The 23,799-nt window shown below is 35.9% G+C and overlaps 1 protein-coding gene and 1 long non-coding RNA gene across 3 annotated transcripts in view; one reads left to right on the top strand and one right to left on the bottom strand.

Moving 5' to 3' along the window:
* Positions 1-10,014, top strand: part of LOC141541337 (uncharacterized) — a 77,315-nt gene extending 67,301 nt beyond the window's left edge. The window contains exon 2 of the long non-coding RNA XR_012481757.1: positions 9,019-10,014. This is a non-coding gene — a long non-coding RNA (uncharacterized LOC141541337). The remainder of the gene's footprint in view (positions 1-9,018) is intronic.
* Positions 1-23,799, bottom strand: part of ADCY8 (adenylate cyclase 8) — a 411,706-nt gene that overhangs the window by 29,016 nt on the left and 358,891 nt on the right. For both annotated transcript variants that reach the window (XM_074265464.1, XM_074265467.1), the window contains 2 exons: positions 18,539-18,697; positions 5,589-5,735 (listed from right to left, as the gene is read on the bottom strand). In XM_074265464.1, the coding sequence (XP_074121565.1) occupies positions 5,589-5,735; positions 18,539-18,697 (306 nt within the window). The remainder of the gene's footprint in view (positions 1-5,588; positions 5,736-18,538; positions 18,698-23,799) is intronic.

Below are 23,799 nucleotides of genomic sequence, written 5' to 3'. Positions count from 1 at the left end.
TTTTTATGTTAAGCCAAGACCAGATGGCTACTTGCTATACCATAGAAGTCATTTTCAAATGCTTATTGACTTGACTTGACTTGTTGACATGTTCAAGGATAAGCTGGGATTGATGGCTTCTGAGGTCCTTTCCAGTTCTGACATTCTGTGGTATTAAAATCTTGGGGTTTTTTTTGTTGTTGTTAGAAAAGACAGCATTTTCAAATAGATATCAAACACCCACTGTGTTCAAGACATTCTGCTAGGCCATGGGTATAGGAAACCAAAATGAAACTAAGCTGTGCCCTAAAAAAGCTTATATTTTAGTGATAAATATAATATGTATGTAAATAAGTAGATATAAGGGAGTTTCCTTAGGGAAAGATCAGGTAGAAAGGAATGAGGCAGATAATGGAAAGAACAGATACTAGAAGCAAGGATACCAATTAGAGACTGATTAAAGGAGATCAGAAAAGTGATCAGGATTATATATATAGATTTGTAAGTCATCTATGAAACTATGATAAATCAAATGAGTGGTAAAATAAAGGGAGTAAAATGTAGAAAAATGAATTAATTTTAAAAATTCAATTTATTAAGTTCCATCTTGTGCCAAGTACTTTGTAAGGTTGGGGTATATAAAGTGAAAAAGTTCTTGTCCTCCAGAAGTTTATATTCTAGTAAGGGAGATGATACATATGAGAAGGTGGTATTTAGGCAAGGGTATTTTGGTATAAGGAAAATGAGGTTTAGGAATAGGGAAGTTGATGACATTTCCTTTCCAAAACCAGTGGCAATGCTGACTTGATAATGACTTGAGGAGCAACAAGGAGAAAGTGAGGGTATAGTGGGGAAGAGATAGGAAAGATAGGTATGTAGGATACAATGGCTCAAATGTGGGCAAGAATTCCAAAATGGAAGGGGACATAATATCTAGAAGTGATTTTTAAGGAGTTCTGAAGAGGGTTATTCAGGAGCTGCAGTGTGGCAGTTGTTAAGGCAGGTGAGATTGCAAAATGCTCAGAGTGAATGGCTAGACAGGATTAGAAAGTAGGGTAAAGGAATGAATATTCATATCGCACCTACTATGTACCAGAAACTATTCTAAGTACTTTACAAACATCTCAGTTGATCCTGTTGAGATAAATACTTATTTTTACACTCGAAGAAACTAAGGCAAACCAATATTAAGTAATTTTCTTATGGTGACCCAGCTAGCAAGAATCTGAAGCTAGATTTAACTTGTCTTCCTGTTTCCAGGTCCACAGCTCCATCCACTGCATTAATGCTCCCTCAAAAGAAAGGGAAAAATGGTCATTCACAAAGGCTTGGGTAATATCCGCATGGAAAAGGCAATATATAAATGATTGTGATGGATGGAAATTAGTGTCATGGAAAGCAAGGAAGGATTCTAAGAGGAGGAGAGTAGTCAACAAAGTCAATGTCAGTATTTGAAAAATCACTTGGTTTGAATCCAAATTCCTATACTTTTTAGCTATCTGACCTAAGAAATTTATTTAGAACTTTCCATACTTCAGTTTTTGTTTCCATCATATGGGAATAATAATTCTTATCTAATATATATCCCATAGTTGTGGTCAAGAAAGTACTACTTAAGTGTGAATTATTGAATCTGATTTATTGTTTTAGAAACCACTAGCATGAATTTGTCAAGAAGCTCTATATGTGAAAATATTCAAAATAATAAAGCTTACTTTCCTTGTTCTTGTGCTATGATATCATTTAGCATAATCTGTTCTGATGTAGAGTCATTTAGCTATGGGCCACCTTTGGGTTGATGCAAATTGCATCTATCTACCAGAAGTGGATTAGTAGTCAGCAAGAGATCATAATATTTCATTTAATATGTGTGCTGCAAACCTAATTCATTATTCAACTTAAAGTGTTTGGGATAAAATGCAGTCCTCAATTAGATCTTTTATTAATTAAATAGTCAGAAATGAAGGATGAAATGGAAAAAAGCTCTGGTCTTTTGTTAGAGAGAGAAATATAGTAAGGAATTCTACAATACTGTGATCTCTTTTGAGCTTTGCTTTGTAGGGGGAATACTGTGTTGATTGTTCTAAAAGCATTTATTCACTGTACTTCCTTATCCTGGCATTCAAAGTCTTTTGCAATCTGGCTCTAATCTGTCCCTCTAATCTTACATTGCTTATTCACAGACCTATGAATCATATTCTGTTGTTCAACAAAACTGGATTATTTGCCATGCTCTGTATATATCTCACAGATCTATACTTTTACTCAGGATGTTTGAAACCTAAAGAGGTTATTGAATGGCAGAAGCAGTTCCCCTGACTCTGAATCTAGCATCTCTTCCACTTACTCTCCAGTATCTAGAGAGAGGATCTTAGAATTCATTCTTCTACAGAGGGAGAAGAGAGTGATTGAAAATAGCCAGTCTCTTAGAAAATAGAGGGACTTGGGCTCTAGCCATTTAGAGTGCTAGATCAGAGATAAACTGGAGAGAAGGTAGAAATTGTGTTCCCTTTACTAAAGGGATAACAAGATCTTGAGCTGTGGTCCATAGTTCTAGGTATTTGGACTTTGCCTATCATGACTATAGCTCTTTACCACTGACCTAGAGGAGAAGTACATTAAAGAGTCTCTGTCTTGAGTTTGTTTTCACAACTCTGAAAGTCACTTCCAGACTTGTTTGTCTCTTTTCCCAGAAACCTTCTTGTATATATAAGTCTCTGCTGTTCCAGTCATACATAAAAGGTTTTTGCCTTTTTACTTTCTAATTTGTCATGAATATATTTATCTTTCTACATATAGCATTCCCCCCAGTAGGTTGTAAGCTCCATGAAGGCAGAGGCTATTTTGACTTTTATTTTTATATCCCTAGTGCATAACAGAATATCTTTCATGCAGTAGGTATATCACAAAATATTTTTAGATTTATTAATAAATATTAATTATTATGGTTTATCAAGTAAATAACTAATATTTGTCCCTAGACTAGATACTGTTCCATATAACATGCAGCCATCCACTTTGCTCATCTTCTTACCATCTGCCTTGCTATTGCATCCTCCAGGATATTGGACCTACACAGATTATGCTTTGGAGAATTTAATCTAGTGAGTTGTCATTTCTGCCCTAGGGCTGAACCATTCATGTAAATCCCATTCTATCTAGCCATCTCCAGACCAAATCTTGTCATCCTTCTAAAATCCATCTTCTTTTCTGTACCTTCTTCCTCCCATTCGTTGTGTCATTGGAATTCTAATCAAGTAATTTTTACATTTGTAATTGGAAAGAAAATGTAGACCAATTCCCTTAGATGCCATTCATTATCCTTGTGACTTCTTAGGTAAAAATAACCCTCTTCTCTGGCCACAACTTCCTTATATTTGCTATTCTTTTTATTCAAATGTAAGTTTTTTCTTGCTTTTAGGAAATGCTCCACTTTTGTCTTTGTATCCTCAGTCCTTAGTATAATATACAGCAAATAGTGAATAATTGCTCTTTATTCATTCATTCCCATTTCCAATGCTTTCTCCAAAGATCAATGTTAGTGTTAATCAATAATTTCTTAAATGCCAACTATATTCCAGCACAGGGCATATAAAGAAAAGTCCTGCTCTTAAGAAGATTCCAATCTAATATGAAAGAAATCATATGGAAACCATTATGTATAAACAAGAAAAGTTCAGGATAAAAGTGAGTTATTAGTAAAGGTATAAGATTAAACAGGTGTCATAAAGACTACTTCAAGAGAGACTTTACCTGATACTTGAAGAAGCTAGGGAAGCCAAAGCAGAGATGAGGAGGGAGGAAGTTCCAGTAATGGGAGATAGGCAGTGAAACTGCCTAAGCTTAGGAAATGGAATATCTTAGGTGAGTAACAGCAAAAATATCAGAGTGACTGTATCAGAGATATAGAGAAGAGAAAGGTATAAAAAACTTAGAAAGACAGAAAGGGGAGAGTTACAAAGTGCTATAAAAACTAAACAGAAGCTGTTATATTTGATCCTGGAGGTAGAAGAGAGCCATGGAAGTTTATTGACTGGGTAAGGATGGACAAGAGCTGACATGATTAGAACTGTGCTTTAGGAAAATCAGTTTGACAGCTGAATGGAAAACAAATTGAACTGGGAAGTGCTTTGAGTCATCCAAAAGGTTATTGCTATAGCCCAAGTGTGAGGTGATGAGTTTGCATCAGGGTGACAGCAGTCTTAAGGAAGATTTTACAAAAATAGAAATGACAGACAACTTGGCAAATATGAAAAATGAAAGAGACAGAGTGAAGGAGAAAAAAGAAAGAGGAAATGAGAGAGAGAGAGAGAAAGAGAGAAAGAGAGGGAGAGAGAGAAATAGAGAGAGAAATAGAGAGAGAAAGAGAGAGAGAGAGAGAGGGGGGGGAGAGAGAAATAGAGAGAGAGAGAAAGAGAAAGAGAAAGAGAGAGAGAGAGAGAGAGAGAGGGGAGGGGAGAGAGAGAGAGAGAGAGAGAGAGAGGGGGGGAGAGAGAGAGAGAAAGAGAGAAAGAGAGGGAGAGAGAGAAATAGAGAGAGAAATAGAGAGAGAGAGAGAGAGAGAGAGAGGGAGAGAGAGGGAGAGAGAGAGAGAGAGAAAGAGAGAGAGAGAGAGAGAGAGAGAGAGAGAGAGAGAGAGAGAGAGAGGGAGAGAGAGAGAGAGAGAGAGAGAGAGAGAGAGAGAGAGAGAGAGAGAGACAGAGACAGAGACAGAGAGAGAGAGAGAGAGAGAGAGAGAGAGAGAGAGAGAGAGAGAGAGAAATAAACAGGACAGACAGAGACACATAGATACTTGGGGAAGGAGGGTGGTGAATTAAGAATGGGACCTAGGCTGCCAGCCTGGATTACTGGAAAGATGGTAATATCCTTTATAGTAATAAAGGAGTTTAGACGAAGAGAAGTTTTGAGGAGAATGACAATGAGTTTAGTCATTTACATGAAGCATTTAAAAGTTAAAGAGAAATGAGTATCAAAGACAAGAGGGTGACCAACAATGCCAAAATCTATGGAGCGATCAAGAAGAGTGGGTGATTAAAAAAAAAAAAACATTTAAATCTCTCAAAGGAGGGTTTATAGAATGAAGGTTGTTGTGAGAACCTAGAAGTGCCAATGAGAACGAAAAAAAAATTCCAGCCCGTAAACTATGAGCAGTGAGATGGAGGTGGGGCATGAATGAAAATATAGCCAGTGTTATAGTGTCATTGTATATATCTGGAAATCAGGTTGGAATGGGGAGTAAAGAATATCCTGGGTGGAGTGCAATTGTGTAATTGTGGGCAGTTGGGTAGAGTATCTAGAGTTTGATGGAATGGATGACTGGGAAGGTTCCTGTGTACTTACTGTCGTGGTTTGAGATAATGGATTTTCTCTTGTAATTGGCCAGATAAATTTGTTCTCTATATAATTATGTATTACTTTCTCTGGTTTGATCATGAGAGGAACAATGTATTTGTGCATATATTTTTTAACAGTATGCAATGTGCATACTATGTTTCATGGACCATTAGAGTCCCATATCATGGAAGAACCTGCCTAACTGATTATTCTATTCACATTAAGCCCTGCTGGCCCTAGTATTTCACAATAAAAGCTGGCATCCTGGGATTTACCTCATCAAAGTCAGCAATGATTTCATTCAGCAAGCGCAGACATTCCACTCCTTGGTTATTCATTTCTGTCTGAGAATAAAAATCAGCAAATCCAGGGATGGAGGCAAACATCACACCAACAGCATCATAGGATTGGGAATACAACTCCTAGATGGAAAGGATAATGGAGAAAAGTGAGAAATATGCTACAGGGAACTACTTTAAAATATAGTTGTATTTATGCCATCTCCCTAAAATAAATATGGAAAGGACCCAGCAAACTGGGACATCTAGCATCTTTAAAATGAGCCCTGTGAAATGTGGGTTAAACTGGGAGAGGTGAGATTGTATAGGGAAAAAATAGGTTATAACGAAGGACAAGAACATATAACAAAACCCACATCCATCATTTTGCTCTTTAAGTCAATTGTAAGATTGGCAGCATCTAGGACTGCTGAAGAATAGTTGGAATGAAACCCAAGGTCAAAAATTGTTATGGGTCTAGAATCAATAACTAAATTAGTTCTCAAATGTGTGAAACATAATCACATGTTTGTTGGCCTGAATTAATTTATATTTTTAAAAAATCAGCATTTTTTATATGCAAATACTCAAAGGATATGTTACTTTGTCACTGTTTGGAATCTTAGTGTAGAAATTGTTTCCACTGTTGCAGATGGAGTAGATAGGTCCTAAACAATTACTTAACCCTCTTAGAAGCCAAGTTATTTTCACAGTCACACAGGTAACAATAATCAGAGGTGGAATTTAAATCTAGATTTTCCTGACTCCACGGCCAGTAATGTATTCATTAAGCCATATTTGACTTGTCTATTTATACTTACTTGGTTAAAAAACAAAATGAAAAACTATAAATATTTATTGCACAATTATCTATTATGCATAATTGAATAACATATGAAAAGTTGGGATACAGAAAAAAGAAGTTAATGATCAAAACCGATAATGAAAGAAACACTTATGGATCTAGTTTATTTTTCAAATCCCAAATATGACCATAATAAATGTATAAGCAACAATTACCAATTATTTAAATTAAAAGTTCCACAGCGATTACAATTACAAAGTATTTACAAAGCAAGTATTGTGAATCTGAAAACAAAACTTTTGAATTTTGAAAGTAAAAGTGATCAAGCAAAAAAAAAAAATTAAAAATCACCTAATGGTTTATATAAGCAAGCACAAGGTAAAATGAAAATTGTTGTGAAATACCTTACAAGTTGAGCCATCATATTCAATATTGTTCCCAATTATTGAATACTTATTGATAGAAAAATAATTACATCCTTTTTTGCTAAGTAAACTTTTTGCAATGCTATTAAAATTTCTACATGCAGGCTCATACAATACACATCCACTTTTATGTTGTTTAATACCACTAGAATCAAGCATTAAAATAAAAAAAAAAAAACAATTTTACTGTAAAGGTTTTTCCTAAATTTCTATTTAAAGAACTATTAAAAGTGAAGGTTTTGGAAGAGACTCAATATTCTTTCTGACATATGCTATCTTCCTACCTGTTTTCATACTTACAGGGTTAAATAAAAAGTCTTATATTATCCCCTTAAATTTTGTAATGACTTGTCTCTTTCCAACTTATTCAATACTATTATGCTTTACTCTCTGCTATGTCTTCTTTGATTCCAATGTTAATGGTTTTCTTTCTGTTATTCATACAGAACACCTTATCATATGACTCTATGTCTTTTCACTGTATCTCATGACTGGAATTCTAGTTTACCTGACCACTCTCAAAATTCAGCTCAAATACTATCTTTTCAAGTCTCTCTGTCCAAAACCTAAGTAGTGAACCCTATTCCCCTGTTTCCCATGATGGCAGTGCCTTCCCTCTGAAATAATCTTCAATTTTTTCTGTATGTATTAGAATGTGAGTTCCTTAAGGACAGGAAATATTTTTGCCTTTCTTCAGAAGAACTCTAAATTAAAAAAAAAAAAAGTATATTGTCAGCTTTTGTAGTTCCTTTATACTTGGACCCATTTCCTGCACTGAAATAGTATTAATTGTTCTCTTATCATTGCAGTTAACCCTTTGGGTCATAACATAAGAGCTGAAAATTATACAGTATTTTAAAGTTTATAAGCAGCATTTTATTTTTTCCTCACAACAACTCTGGGAGGTAGATCTGAGAAGTTATCTTCATCTTACAATGAGGAAAAAGCAAGAGTAAATGTCTTATACAGAGTTAGCCAGCATCTAAAGGCAAGAGTTAAATTGAGGTCTTTCTGGATCCAACACTATTGATTTCATCATACTGCTTGCTCCATCATACTGCTTGCTCCATCATACTGCTTGCTCCATCAAATCATTCTCTCAAATTCCTCATTCACACTGAAGTATAAATGACTAAGAACAGCTTGAAGCATGACTTATTGTTTGAAATAGAGACAAAAGCCTTAGGGTTCAGCTGGAGAATCCTAGGCATTAAAAGGGTGGGAATATTTTGGGGATACTCAGATATATCTATTTCCACTGAAATAAAATGTGGGGGGATGACAAGGTTGGCCCAGCCTGTCCTGTATCTACTTGATAACTAGTTATTATTAGTTAATAAGGATTACAAGTTAAAGCTGTGTGTGTGGGGGGATGGGGGATGCTGACAGATGATTCGACAGACAAAAAAAGGGGACAGAGCATTGGTTCTGTGGAAACATCCTGTCCAAGACAATTTTGGCTCCATCGCCCACACAAGACAAATACATAGTTCTGTGTTGTTGTTGCTGTTTTTTTTTTTTTTTATCTTTGTTTTAAGCTCTCAGTAGCAATCATAACCTTGGTGCAGGGAATTTCCTGGGAGTTAATGGCTAGCTGAGTTTTTTTTTTTTTTTTACACTGATCTTGAGTGATCAGTGTCATCCAGGCCAGCATTAAGCCCTAGGATGCAGCCCATAACATGTGCATTATGGTTTAATTAAGAACATCTTAGGGGGATATTGAGATCAAAGGGGATCTCAGGTGTGAATTGGATACCTCTCTCTTTTTTTTTTTTTTAATGAAAGTTACATTTTCTCTACAGAAATACAGATTATTCTGTATAGTGAGAGAAGCCATAAATCTCTAACTGGTCCCATCATTCCAAAGCCCAAATCTTATACTACTTGTGGCTACCTTGTTCTTCTAAAAAGAAAGTGATAAATAAATCATATGTTCAGACGAAATTGAGTCCCTTTTCAAGTTTAAAAGATATTTAAGAGGGTAGGAGATAAGACACCATATGTTTATGATTTACCAGTTGATTTGACATGCATTACTATATGTAACTCTAGTAATTAATTTAAAGATTGGATAGATTATGAGATCAATAAGGTTTCTAGTATAATTTGCTTTTCAGAAAAAGATTTTGTGTTTCTGAGCAAATCTTGGCTTTTATTTAATCATGGTTAATGATATTATTATTAATATTTTCTACAGAAGACCTCCTCTGAAGGCTCTTACTGACATGGAAAGGACACTGGTGTCTAGAAAACCATGTTGGTGAAAATGAAGTTTGAACATTCTACCTGGTTGGGAAGGCATTAAATATAATGAGAAGTGAGAAGACAGTAGCTATTTTGGGAATCCCAGACTACTTCTAAGAGAGTCTTATTTTCAAAAGCTTGGCCACTATACGACACATTTTTAGACTATGGCAACCCATGAAAGAATACAAATGATGGTAGTCAGAACTCCATTCTACTTCTGCAGTGATCCCAGGAATCATAGTTTTTAGACCATTTCTAAACATTACCCTAACTGTTGATATTCTGGTTGAGAGATCTTTCTCTAATGACCAACGAGTAAGCATATTATTTTAAGAACTGAATCACAGCAAATTTTACATTCTTGGAATAAATGGAGCTAGAAGAGAAGTTGTATCTAAATGAGAGGATGGCCCATAGGCTCTTACTGGAGATGGAAATAAAGAAATCAATGGAGTTTGTGTTTGTGCTTATCCAAAGACAACAAGAAGCATCATTTCATGGAGTATCTAGTTATTGTTCTTAGGATTCAAGAGAAACATTGCAATGAAGACTACCAGGAAGATCACTGTAACTTTGGGGTTAACATCTTTTGCAGAAGATGAGGAGCTAGAGAAATTTTATGAAGGACTTGATAAGACCCTCCAAATTAGATTGATACTCAGTGATTTCAAAGCAAAGAGGGCTTAAGGGAAGACAGTGGAAAATATGCTGAAAAACAGATATGGATGAAAAAAGTAAAAGATGCCAAAGACTTGTAGAATCCATGGAAAGCCTCCCATCTATGGATTGTGAATATTTAAAATGGGATACAGGTGGTGCTGGGCAGGCCAAGCACCAAGTTCTGATAGAGGAGATCCAGTGTAGAGGGATTGAGGAACTAAACTGGGTTAGAACATAGGGACCAGACTTATGCTTTTACTAATAAAGGAAAACCCAGATGAGAAAACTGGCTCTATCAACATTGGTTGGCTCTGTTCTCAAATTAAAATCCTTAAGAGTTGCCTGAAGTAAAGGGAAATTAAGTGACTTACCCAGGTTTCCTATAATTAGTATAGGACAAAGCCAGGTCTTCCTGGCTCCAAGGTGAAGGTATTCACTCTACCATGATGCTTTTATGGAAGGACAAGGATCAAATAGAATACTTTTAGTCTCCTCAGGTAGTCCCTGAACTAGGTTAGGGATCCATGATAGTATCACACAGTAAATTGTCACATAAACTATAGCATTCACTCTGTGGCCAGAAGACAAGCAGCTTTTAAGCCTAATATTATGAGAGGGAAGCAGCTGGAGAAAATGGCTGACCCAGCCCATGTCAGAGCCTCTGGCAGCCCAAGCATGTTAGCAAGAGAGAAGAAAACAAATCTGCCAGGGGATGATTAGGGTACATGCTTAGCGAATCATTTTTGGAGAGCAAGGGAATGAGCCTGGTGGCCAGCTCTAAATCATAGGATTATTCCAAAGTCCGCCAGCTGCTGCTGCTACTGGTTCATTCATAAATCTCCTCCAGGTATAATCCCTGTAGAAAATGCCCTTGCTGGAAAGCAAAGAGCTATAAGCATAGTCTTGCAAATGCTGAAGAACTGCAGCCACAAATCTTCTAACCCACTATTCTAGGGTTTATATGATTTACAGCAGCAGCAGCAAGCAAGGGAAATGTGAAACTAGAATGAGGGTTTGAGTAAATGGGCAGTATTGTGACTAAAAATCTAAAAAAAATTTTTTTAGATCTAAAATAGGAGTTCTGGTCATGGAAGTGCTGTGCTATCCATCTTGCCATCTTCATACATGCATACACACATGTATGCACACCATACTCTTCCTAATTATGAAGATCCAGATTCCTAGAATATATGCTTTTCAAGTATCCTCTCTCTGAAGATGAGAAATATAGTCCTATAGACAGATAGCTAAATAGAAACCAGGATAGAGAAACCTAGGAGAGAGAATAAGTGGGCTGTCAAGAGAAGGCCTTGGCCACTTATAAAACACTTCTGGTATTAAACCAATGTCTAGAAATATTGGCTTCTCTCCTATATCTGTCACTCAGCTTTCCTCAGCCTTGCATCATTCCCCCTCCCAGGACTATCAGCAAATATAAAGTCCTATTTAATGCAAAGTATCATATCCTCCCCTGACATATTTATATTCATTGTATCATAGATTTGGAAGGACCTTAGGGGCTTTCTAATCTAATTCTCCATTTTAGAGATGAGAAAACCAAGTGTCAGTGAAATTAAGTGTTTTGCTCAAGGTCATTTTGGAAATAAGGGGCCAGAATGGACTGAAATCCAGTGCAAAATCAGCACTCATTCCCTTATACTAGAATAGGAACTGGATCTCATTTAAAATGTTAATTTCATTTGGAACATAGCAGGGTGCTCTGAAAATGGAAGATTTTTTATTACATATTTGTTAAATTAAGCTGATGGGAACTCCAACATGCCATTCATTAGGGACAAGGTCTATGAGGTGAAATAGCATCCTACAGAACCTAATAAATGGGAAAGAGAGGAGGAGATTTCCAAATAAGGCACAGCATGTTCCCTGCCTTTCTCCCCTACTCCCTATGGTACCCTCCTTTGGTACCAGCCAATCTAGTCAGTATACAGTTTCCTGAGAATAAGATGAATGGTAATGAAGTCAGCAAGCCTTTATTAAAAGCATGCTGTGTAAGGCACTCTGCTGATTATTGGGGAAAAAAAGAGAAAATAGTCCCAACCCTAAAGAAACTCATACTGTAATGGAGGAAACAATACAAAAAAACAAGCACATATAACAAGGTAGAGGATAACATAAAAGCGATTTCCAAGTATTAAAGTATTAAAGAGGTTGAAGAAGATAGATTTTTATGCGGGACTTGAAGGATTCTAGGAAGACCAGGGGGCAGAAATGAACAGTGTGAGCACTCTAGGAATAGTCAATGAAAATTCATGGAGACAGACTTTCAGAGTTGAATAACTGTAGGCATGAAGCTCAATTTTACTATTGCAGGAAAAGGAAGTAGAATTTTAGAGAGATAATTTGAAACTTGTGATCCAAAAATAATTTGCAATTGGTTCTGGGACATACTTTTTATATTGCATATTTGAATATGACTGCATTTGACACTGAAACTTCCACAAAATAACCATGTGATGAAGATGTCAACCCCAGTCAGGAAGCTGCCTAATTTCTCCATTCACTCCCTCTGGCACCCCTTGCTAACTCCCCATTTCACTTTCTGAGAACAGATGTTGTCACTTCTTAGACTGAAAAGAAATAGTCACTCTTCCTCTCTATTCTGTCTGTTTCTCTATTTCTATCCTTTCTTTGTCTTTCTGTTTCTTTCTCTGTCTTATATTCTGTCTCTCCCTATCTCTGTCTCTCTGGTTCTGTTTATATTTCTCTTTCTATCTTTCTCAATCTGTTTCTGTCTTTCTCTCTGTGTCTATCTGTTTCTCTCTCTCTCTCTGCCTATTTCATTCTCAGTCTCTGTCTCTCTCTTTCTGTGCCTGCCTGCCTGTCTCTCTGTCTGTCTCTGTCTCTGTGTCTCTGTCTCTTTCATTCTGTCTCTATGTTTCTCTCTCTCATTCTCTCTCTCATCCCCCCCACCACACACACCTAAGCATCATCCTATCTTTCATTAAAGGTGCTGTGAAAAAAAAAAAAAAAAAAAAGCAAACCCTCCTTAGGAATAGGGGCTCTGCATTCTGGTCCTGTCTCTGCCACTAAATACATTTATGACTTTAGACAAGTTACTTCTTCTTTGTCAGCCTCAATTTTCTCATCCATAAAATTAAAGGGTTGGACTAGATGACTTCAAATATTCCTTTTGAGCTTGAAATGCCATAAGCTTTGTCTGAAATGTTTATAATTTCCAGCTGAGATGGCTGCCTGAAGGGAGACAGACTGCCCAGTTTACCCAAACTAACTCTAGCGAAAACCTGAAATTCATATCAGATTACACAATGGTCAAGAAGTCCAATGAGTAACCACCATAAGTTAATTTCTCTCCCCAACATGGGATTGTCCAAAAAGTTAAGCAGTAGTCCAAAAGCAATTAAAAAGGGAAGCCAATACCTCTACAAGCAAGCAAGTCTACAGATTCCCAAAGCTACTAGAGAAGTCCACAAAAGAATATGAGTGCATTTTATCCTTGTATTTTTGCCCAATTTCACAGCTTTGAAAGAGCAAAACTGCTTGTGAGAAAGTCTCAGAGTGCTTGAAAGCATACAACAGGGGTTCTTGAAGAGCAGTATGAACTACTGAGGGTACTACCATTATAGGTGCAGTATATAATAGAGAAGCATGGCTTTATTTTTATTGAGTTTTAGAGCTCAGATGGAGAGTGCTCTAAGAGTCTTCTATCCCAAGAAGCCATAGTATTGCCTGAAGATTCAGTAATCTGAACCTCAAAGATTTAGGTGGGGGAATAGGGGGAAAAGCTGACTCTTTGAGATAGGAGATCAGTCAAAGAACTCAAAGTAGGGAGGATAAAATTAAGCAGGACCAATAGTGCAGTGGGAGGATGCATTAGGGGTGGGGCGAGTGGAGCTTAGTCCTAGCAAAAACTCCAAATCAGGAATTAAAACTAAAGAGTTGAGAAAATAGTACTACTATTACTATTACTAAAAACAAACAAACAAACAAACAAACAAAAACAACACATTGTCAGTATCAAAAATTTTTGCAAATTCTTCAAAGAAAGGAAGTGTGACTTTGCAACTACTTCAAGTGGTAAATCAGAGAAAAAGGAAAAAAAAAAGATTTTCTACAAGAATTATAGGAATATCTAGAAGAAATAAAGCAAGAGATTAAAAAAAAATAATAAATTTTCTGAAGGAAAGCATTGGAAGGAGAATAGGCAGTTTATAAGAGAAAGTGGTAAATCTTATCCAAGTAATGCACTCCTTGGAAATTAGAATAGATAAAATGGAGATAGCATGAACTATTAGGAAAAAAATCACAAGGTCAAAAAATAGAGGAAAATGTAAGATATCTGACATCAAACACATCAGACTGGAAAAAGGATGAGGGAAAGAAAATTTAAGACTAATTGGACAATTCAAAAACTATGATAAGAAAAGAAATTTGGACTTTTTATGTTAAGAAAGAACAAAATGATAATTGCCTAAAGCTATTAGAACCAGAGGACATCTACAATAATGTTAAAAGGAAAAACCCCATATCATATAGACAATAAAGAAAAAGCTTATTCAGTTATTTCTGATTCTTTGTGAACCTGTTTGGGATTTTCTAGGCAAAGATACTGGGAGTGCTTTACCATTTCTTTCCCTGATTTATTTTATAGATGAACAAAGAAAGGAAGAAAAAGAAGACCACTGAAACATTTTTAAAAGGGCAGAGAAAAACAGGGAAATTTTGACGGAAGCAAAGATAAGCAGGACAATTCTGAAAGAAATGTTTAGGATGTATTATTATATGCTTATAAAAACAAGGAGGAAGAAATTTGGATTCAAGGTCACATATATAATCCTTTTTTTGTGTGTGATTTGCTGTGAATGCAGAAATTTTTTTTTTCCTGATGTGTAAGTAAAATAAAAAATTAAAAGAAAAAAGTAATTAAAAACTATGGCTGAAAAATATCTTGCATAATCTTGTTTATTTATTTATGCCATAGTTTTCAAAATGGTAATACATTATTTTATTTTCCTCCACAAATTCAGCCCCTTTTCCAACTTTCCCTTTTCTGTGGAGGATACAGACACTTTTCCAGTCATTCATAGTTAGAGTTTTTTCCCTCTACTTCCCCTCCCCCCAACATCCAATTAGTTGCCAAATCCTGTTGATTCTATCTCCAAGGTTTCTCTCAAAAGGTCAGAGACTATTCCATTTTTGACTTTACAATCCTAGTGCCTAGCAGAGAACTTGGTACAGAATAGGATTCCATAAGGGTTTGTTGTATAAAGAAATGAATGAAGAAATAGATTCTTAAATACCTCTTTGAGGGTTAGGGTTAGGGTTAGGGTCAGGTATTATTATCCCCATTTTATTAACACCCTAATCTTTGAGTCCTTCTTTTTCCATATCACAAACATATGAATAGTTACCAAGTTCTATGGATGCTACCTTGAAAATGTCTCTGTTATTTATTTCTAATTCTTGATTCCCACTGCCACCATCCTAGCTCAGGATTCCTTTATCCTTCAACTCATATTATTGTAGTAACCTTCTAAATGATTTCCCTGTCCCCAGCATCTTTTGCTCCAATTCATTCTTCACAAAGCTACTAAGATTATCTTCATAATGCTCAGATCTATCCATTTCACTTTCTGGTTCCAATTCTGATTGCTCACAGGATAAAGTACAAACTCTTTGTTATGGAATTTATGAAAGTCTCTAATCTGCCTCTAACCTACCATTCCAGGATATCTTATTGAATTTTTCTTTATATACTCTATGTTTCAAACAAACCAGACTATTATTGTCTCATTTCATTCTACATTCTTTTTCCTTTGCACTTTCATCCAGATCATCCTTCTCTGAAGGGGAAGATAAGGAAGGGAATAGGCATTTATTTGGTGTCTACTATGTATCAGGCATGTTATGTACTTTTGCAAATTTTCTTTCATTTGTTCCTCATAACAACAATTCTACATATTAGGTACTATTATTATCTTCATTTAATAGGTGAAGAAACAAGACAAATAGAGGTAGGTCACTATTTGTTCAGGTTCATATAGCTTGTAAGCACCTAACTGGATTTCAACTGAGATCTTCTTGATTCCGGGTCCAGAACTCTTCTGTCATGTCATCATCTGATACTTCTAGAATGTCTACCCTCCTTATCTGTGTTCAGTGAAATCCTTGTCTAATTTCAAGACTCAATCTAGGTACCATCTCTACCTGGGAAAACTTTCCAGTTTCTATTTGGATATTGTATTTGATGCAGAAGGGATAAAGATCTGGCCTTGGAGTTCAGGAGACCTGGATTTAAGTCTTGTATGTTGTGTAGCCTCAGGCAAGTCAATAAGCCACTCAGTTCCCCAATAAACTCCATATGCTAATAAAATACCTTATCTTTCCACCAAAACAAAACCAAAAATACATCAAATTTGCTAAAAACCAAAAAAAAAAACTATAACATTCAAAGCACTAGTACTGAGTATAATGGTAATAATAATTCTAAAGGAACTTGTATTATAACTTGGCATATTGCCTTGATTACCTACTATCTGTGGTATCTGAAAACCTTGCTTTTTTATGCTTACCCATTATAGGTAAGAGCAGCCTTTTTTGGATGGGCTGTGTAGCTAGAACAGACTGTGTCGTTAAAAGTGGACACATTGAGTGATTAAATTTCAGTTTCCTGGCATGGTACTAGTATACTGTCCAGGTTTCACAGGCATACCACAATAAGGTCAGTACAATGGCTCTGTAGACATTCAGTTTGGTAATCAATCTAATGCCTTTCCTCTCCCACAATTTCACTCAGAGCCTGCACAACACTGAACTGGTTCTGACAATGTGTGTGTCAATGTTATTATCAATGCAGACATCCCTGGAAAGTATAGTGACAAAATAAGTGAATTTATCCACAGCATTCAAAACTTCTCTATTTACTGTAATTGATGATTCCATATATGGATAGTTTGGTGCTGGTTGATGGAGAACTTGTGTTTTCTTGGTATTAATTAGATCAAAATTACCAAAAGCATCAGAAAATTGATCCATACTTTGTTGCATCTCAGCTTTGGCAGCTGCATTGAGTGCATAATCATTTGCCAACAAAAGATCATGCACCAACACTCCTCCACTTTAGTTTTGGCCTGTAGCCTTTTCAAGTTAAAGAATTTACCATCAGTGTGTTTAGTGTACTAGTGCCATGCCAAGAAACTGAGTCACTTCCATTGGAATTGTCTAAGGAAGATTCTGATGATCACTTGGCAGGATAAGATAGCAGATCTGAGGTCCTTCCTAGAACTAAACTGACAAACACTCCAATTCTAGTGCAGAGAGCTTAGCTCCATTGGCTGGCCACATTGATCAAATGCCAAAGGTAAGCTTGCCAAAAAGACTATTTTATAGAAAATTCACAGAGGGTAAGCACTCACAAGGTGATCAGAAAGTGATACAAGGACAGTGTCAAGGTCTCTCTTGAGAACTTCAGAATTGATTGTATGACATGGGAGACATTAGCACCGGACCACCCAGCATGGCATTCCCTCATCAGAAAAGGTGCTGGGCTCTATGAGCAAAATGAAGAAATGTGAGATGTGTAAAATTAGGGAGTCCACCCCAAATGTTCACAGGCATTATTTGTGTCCGACCTGTGGCAGAACACTCCGAACTGTGACTCCACAGTCAGACACGTTGTAACTCAATTATAACATAGTGATTCATTTTGGCCTCTTCAAGAAGGAAGGACAACAACCAACTGATCTGTCAGACTTACTTTCTTGCACATGCTTTCTTGATGTTATCAAAAGGGTAAACATCTTAGTTGAACCCCATGGTAGGTATGATGAACTGAATGAAGACTTTTTCCCTATGTCTTTTCTTCTCTGGCTCAAATAAATGGGTCTGGAGTTGTGTGATGTTTTTCTGCTTTTGTTTCAAGTATAGGCAGCAGTTCTCACCTGTCCTGGGAGTTTGAGCCACGGTGATCCTCTGAGCCATGATTACAGATGGGATACTGCATTGATCAGTGCTGAAGGGAAGCCCTGAAAAGCCAGGCAACTTGGGACTCAAGCCCAGCATGAATTTTGAATATATATGTAAGACTTTTCTATGGGAACTGATATCGACTGTTTATATATTTATTGTTATACATTTTAAAGTATATATTCTTTGTAAAAGCCAGAAGACATTTACTGGTTAGATTGAACTAAGTTACAGAGAGCCTTCCCATATTTGAAATATACTATCAATGGAGTCTAGAGTCATTTTCAGAGAACCTAGACACTCTGTATCCCTTTAGTAGTATTTGAGAATCTTTGGAGGAATAAAATTAATATAATACAACTGGCAGTGAGAACTAGGATACCAGGGTTTAATAAACAACAATGACATTTAGTTAGTGTTTTAAGATTTACAAAGTATTTCCCATATTATATCTCATTTCATCCTTAGAACAGTCCTATCAATCAGATATTTGTTATTATCATTATTGGTCTTATTGCTATTTCCATTTTTCATATAAGGAAACTGAGACTAAGAGCTTAAGTTGCCCAGGGTGCCTGACTAGTCAGTATCTGGTGCAAGGATTTAAACTCAAGCCTTTTTTACTTCAAGATCAAAGTTTTATCCACTAGAAAAAACAAAAACTCCTACCCTGAAGAAATTTACATTTTATAGAACAGGAATAATTCATGACTGGCTAAAATCTATGAGATAGGAACAGTTTCAACTTCCACCTGCCCACATTCTGTTTTCTTTTAGACCAACATTAATTTTCTGTCTGGGTGGTATTAATATGCAAGTATAGGTTGAACTTTACCACTATCCCTCTCAGATATGGAAGCACTCACTTCATTATCTCGGTCCTTTTCTAAGAAATGTCGAGCAACGTGACTTGGCAAAATGTTGCGAAGCATGTTCTCATTGTGCTCCCTTAGTTCTTTCATCTCATTGATCTCCTCTTTGGCCTGGACACGCCAGAGGAAGTCCAGGCGAGCTGTATATTCCAGCTGTGGGTGTTAAGGGAAGGAAGGGATAGACAGAGAAACAGACACAGAAAGAAAATAATGTAAATTCTTAGACATTGAAGTTAAACCCACGTAGGAGGGTGACACGACTGCTTTCTTTGGATTTTTTACACCACTAGATGTGTAATTTATATGTATTCTATTTGATCACAATCTTTTCAGAAAAAGGATGGAGTAGATTACATTTTAAAATCTCTTCCAGTATTATAATAGAAGGGAGACACAGAATCAAATAATTTCACAGTTGGCCTTTAATTCAACACAATGGAGGAATTCCTCCAACAACATTCCTAACAAGTGTTCATTCAGTCACTGCTGCATCATCTCCAGGGCTGGAGAATTCACCAATGCCTAATACCTTCCTTTTTTTTTTTTTTTTATTCTATTTTTGGAAAACTCTAATTGTTTAGAAGTTATTGTGTATACTGAACTGAAATTTATTTCCCATAACTTTCAGTCATTAATTCTGTTCTGCCCTCTGAATTCTTATAGAAATGCATCCAAAGAAAGAACTGATAAATAAAAATATGGATAGAATGATTTTACATATCTATACACACATATGTATATGTATATATATATGTGTGTATATATATATGTACATATACATATATATATATATATACACACACACATCTATATACACATATATATCTGTGTCTAATGGTAGCTATTTCTAATGTGGGGGAAGAAAAAAGTTATAACTTTATTATTTAAAAAGAATAGCAAGCTGTACATAAGAGATTTGCAGCTTCATGTGAACTGTTCTCTCCCCTCCCCCACCCAATTCTACTATAGTATAGAAATGCTTGGTTTATTTTTTTAAGTTCAGAATACCACAACTACAATTTTTAAAATATTCCTTTTCATTTATTTACTGATTCAAACACACTTCTTTTTCTAAAATTTTTTATTTCTACAAAAGGCACCAGAATCAAAATTAGTAATTGTTTTGTTATTATTTAGGTCTTATTGTTTTTAACTCTTGTTTAACTCTTATTAAGTCAATGTTTTTTGAATCTATTGCTTTCTCCCTAGTCTCACAGACTCCAAACTGCATCACCTCTTACCCAGACTATGGCAACAACCTCCTTTTGGTCCCTCCTTTCTATCCTATTCTTCATAGAGACCCAATTGAGATACCCAAAACATAGATCTGACCATAATGTTCTACTCAAGACTGTTTAGGAATTTCCTTGATAGAGATCTCTATCCCTTATCCCTATCTTTACTCCTGAATCCTAAATATAAATGCAAATATATCTAGGTAGCATTTCAAGTCTTTTGAAATCTAATTCTAATTTTTTTTTTTTTTTTTCAGGCTTGTCTAGATTCTCTCTTATCAATTCTGTGTCTCATCAGACTGGCCTATTTGCTATTCTTGGTACAAGATAGTCTAGATACTTCTCCAGGCCTATGCTCAGGTTATCTGTCATCCTTGCCTAGAATGCACTCCTTCCTCACTTCTGTCCTCAAGAATTTCCAGCCTCCTTCAAGACTTAACACAAATTCTACTTTGTCTACAAGGGCTTTTCTATCTTGGTGACTGCTAGAACGCTAGCACCACAGAAATTACTTTCCATTTACTTTTTTTATATATTTTGTATTTATCTGTCTGTGAAAATCTTGTTTTCCCCAGTAAAATGTAAATTCCTTGAGAGTAAGATCTGATTTTGGGTGGGGAGGCAGGGGTGGGTTTTTTGTGTTTTGAATGTTTAGCACAATGTCTGACACATAGTAGATAATTAAACTAGGCTACTGAATGAATGTTATCCAATCAGGTGCCTTGTTAACTCTTGTTTAATTCTTAGAAAGATTTGTAGAAGAGGTTTTATATTTTTACTATGTGCCTCAGAAGGCAGAACTAGACAAAATGGGCATAAGTAAAACACGGAAAATTTACATTATTATTCAAGTGTTTAAAAGGAAGGAAGACAATCATTTATTAAATATTTACTATATGCCAGGAAGAGACAATAGGTGTCTCAATAGATAGAGTAATGGGCCTGGAGTCAGTTTGTATGGCGACAGTGCTAGCACCCTAGGTACCTTAGAATCAGCCAGAGTCAAAACAAAGAAAAATGCTCATAAAAAAAGTATCACAGCCGAGCAAAACAAATCTAACACTTGTCTTATTCAAAACAGTCTATCACCCTTCTTTCAATAAGTGGGTAGCATGCTTCCTTGGGAGTCTATAAGAGTTATAATCATTGTTTTGATCAGAATTATTAAATCTTTCAAAGTTGTTTCTCCTAGTGTCATTAGATAATTTGTTCTCTTGGATCTTCTCAGTTCATTTATCATCAGTTCAGACAACAGTTTCTTTGAAACTCTACTAGTCATTTCTTATAGGACAATAATATTCAATTATATTCATATCCCATAATTTGCTCAATCATACCTTAATTGTTGGGTAGTCCTTTAGTTTCAGGTTTTTGTTACAACAAAAAGCACTGTAAAAAATATTTTATATATGAATCCCATTCCTCTTTCTTTCAGCATTTTGGGCAATGGGGAATTTCCGGTTCAAAGGTATGTAAAATTTTATGACTTTTGGCTGTACAAATTCATAGCTACACCAACAGTATATTAGTGCACTTCCCAAATATTTGCCATTTTCCTTTATTCTGTCATCTTTATCATTCTGATAGTTGTGAGATGATTTATTGAATAAATGGAGAATTTTTCATATGACTCTTTTTCTATTATTTTAAGAGCATAAACTTTTGACCTAGGGTACCACAGAATGGACCTCCTAACCACAAAGACATCTGGCTAAACAGATTTAAATAATTTTATTCTTAGTTGGATTGACTCCTGTCGCTGGAGGAAGATAATGGGCTTTATCTTAGTCTAAATATTACAGTAAGTTGATTATTTTCCACAAGGAAATTCTAAGCCAAGGAAATATATTTTAAAAACTCAGTAGGCAAAATATAATTTTCATTTAAGACATATAAGTAAGCAGATATTGTAATTGAATTATAATGCAGGCTGACTGCAATGATACGGTATTCTTGGCATCAGATTTTAATGTTCTGGGACAATTTTCTGTAGAATGCAAAGGTTCCATTGCACACCATTAAGAAAAAAATGTGAATTTCTGACATTAAGATTTTTTGTTATTTTCCACTGTGTCTGGATGATCTCTCAAGGAATATTTGGTGAAACAAAATATGTCCAGATGTTAGAAAATTTTTGTGAAGATTAGAAAATTTATCTGAAAAAAAAGTAATGATCTGATAACTCAAAAGCAATGACATTTGGGGGAAAATGTTGGAAATAGAAAGTATTTTACATAGAGAATTCAGAATAAATTAATAGTAAGTAAAAGATAATCAGCTCTTAAACATTAAGGAGTTAAAAGTGATCTACGTCCCTTTTGGAGTTCAGGTAGCATGACAAAGTTCTGTACTTAAAGTCAGAGGAATTAGACTGGATTCTAATCTTATCCATGGTATTTGATATGTGGGATCCTAGAGAAATTACCTACTGAGGAACTCAGTTTTCTAATCAGTGAAATGAAGGGAATTGGCCTAAATAAAAGATGCCTGAACTTTCTGTGTCTTGGGACATCTTTGGCTATCTGGTTAAATTTACAGATTCCTCACAATAATATTTTAAAATAATTTGTGGAAATGCTAAATTTAAGGATGTATGTATTTCCCATCCTTATTCACAGATCTCCTTAAATTTATTCATAGATCTTTTGACAGTCTTTGAACTTTAGGTTAAGAAGTCTTGGTGATCTCTATGATGCCTCAATTCTATGAAGTTTAGGTTCCTTATCTTTAAAATGAAGCATTAACTCTCATACTAAAATCCTATATAAATGAGAGGTATTATTCTCATAAAGATATGTGGTATGTAGTTCTCATACCCTTAGGTCAAGTTACAAGATCTCAGAAGCCTACTTTGCTCTCTGGGATTTCTATCATGTTTTCTGGTCATTCTTTTTTTTTTTTTTTTTTTTTTCTTATTTCAGTATTACTTAGCTGGGAAGAGGGAAGTATGGGTGGAGAGAGAGAGAGAGAGAGAGAGAGAGAGAGAGAGAGAGAGAGAGAGAGAGAGAGAGAGAGAGAGAGAGAGAGAGAGAGAGAGAGAGAGACAGAGACAGAGACAGAGATCAGTGAGAGAAAGGAGAGAGAGGGAGAGGGAGAGGAAGAAAGAGAGGGGAAGGGAGGGAGAGACACACAGAGGGAGACACACACACAGAGGGAGACACACACACACACACACAGAGAAAGAGAGAGAGAGAGAGAGAGAGAGAGAGAGAGAGAGAGAGAGAGAGAGAGAGAGAGAGAGCACTTTAACTCAGTTCAAAAGCTGGGAGAGGCTAAGATAAGGGTTTCAAATTGAAAGCCTCAAGTCCCCTATAAACATCAGAGATATTAGAAAGAGATCACAAAAAGACACCAAATTCCATCTTATATGAAGTCTACCCATTCCTATTCCTTCCTTTAGGAGAATTATAATGCCTTGTAAACAGCCTCATTAGTGCCTGTCATATTCCATGGGAATTCATGGCAGTAGATTCTCCTTCTATGGTAAATGGTAAAGTTGGGGCAGAGGATGATTCCTCCCTTGTCACTCCTTGATCCCCTTATACACACACATCCCCAGGCTTCTGAGTGAGTCATCTGTGAGGCTGAAAATGTAACCAAATTGTGCTGCTTCTCAGTTTGATCTTTCCCTCACCTGCCTTGGAGGTGGGAGTGTTTAGCATATCACTTTCACAGAGATACTAGATGAAATTTCCCAATTATTGAGTTACATAACTACCTTGGTGACTTGGCAGAATTTTAATTACATATACTCACAGTCGATCCTTCTGCGTAAGAAGGATCAATGGTTATTATTAAGCACTTTAATAAAAATAGAGAGACGTGAGTCACAAAAAGAAAAGAGGGGTAGCAGGTAACAAGCACAAGAGTGGGCAGACTCTGTTCTGGATGGGATACAATGAATAATAACTTGGCAGAAGCTATAGTTAGATGACAGTGAGAATGATGCATTTCTTCAGAGGGGGTATTTGTTTAAGACAGAGAGGTACTAAACTTTGAACAGAGTCCCAGCTCTATAAC

Source organism: Sminthopsis crassicaudata, chromosome 1, assembly GCF_048593235.1.
Source record: "Sminthopsis crassicaudata isolate SCR6 chromosome 1, ASM4859323v1, whole genome shotgun sequence".
Classification (NCBI taxonomy): domain Eukaryota; kingdom Metazoa; phylum Chordata; class Mammalia; order Dasyuromorphia; family Dasyuridae; genus Sminthopsis; species Sminthopsis crassicaudata.
The sequence above is the reverse complement of the archived record's forward strand: the minus strand, read 5'-3'. Positions and strand labels throughout refer to the sequence as shown.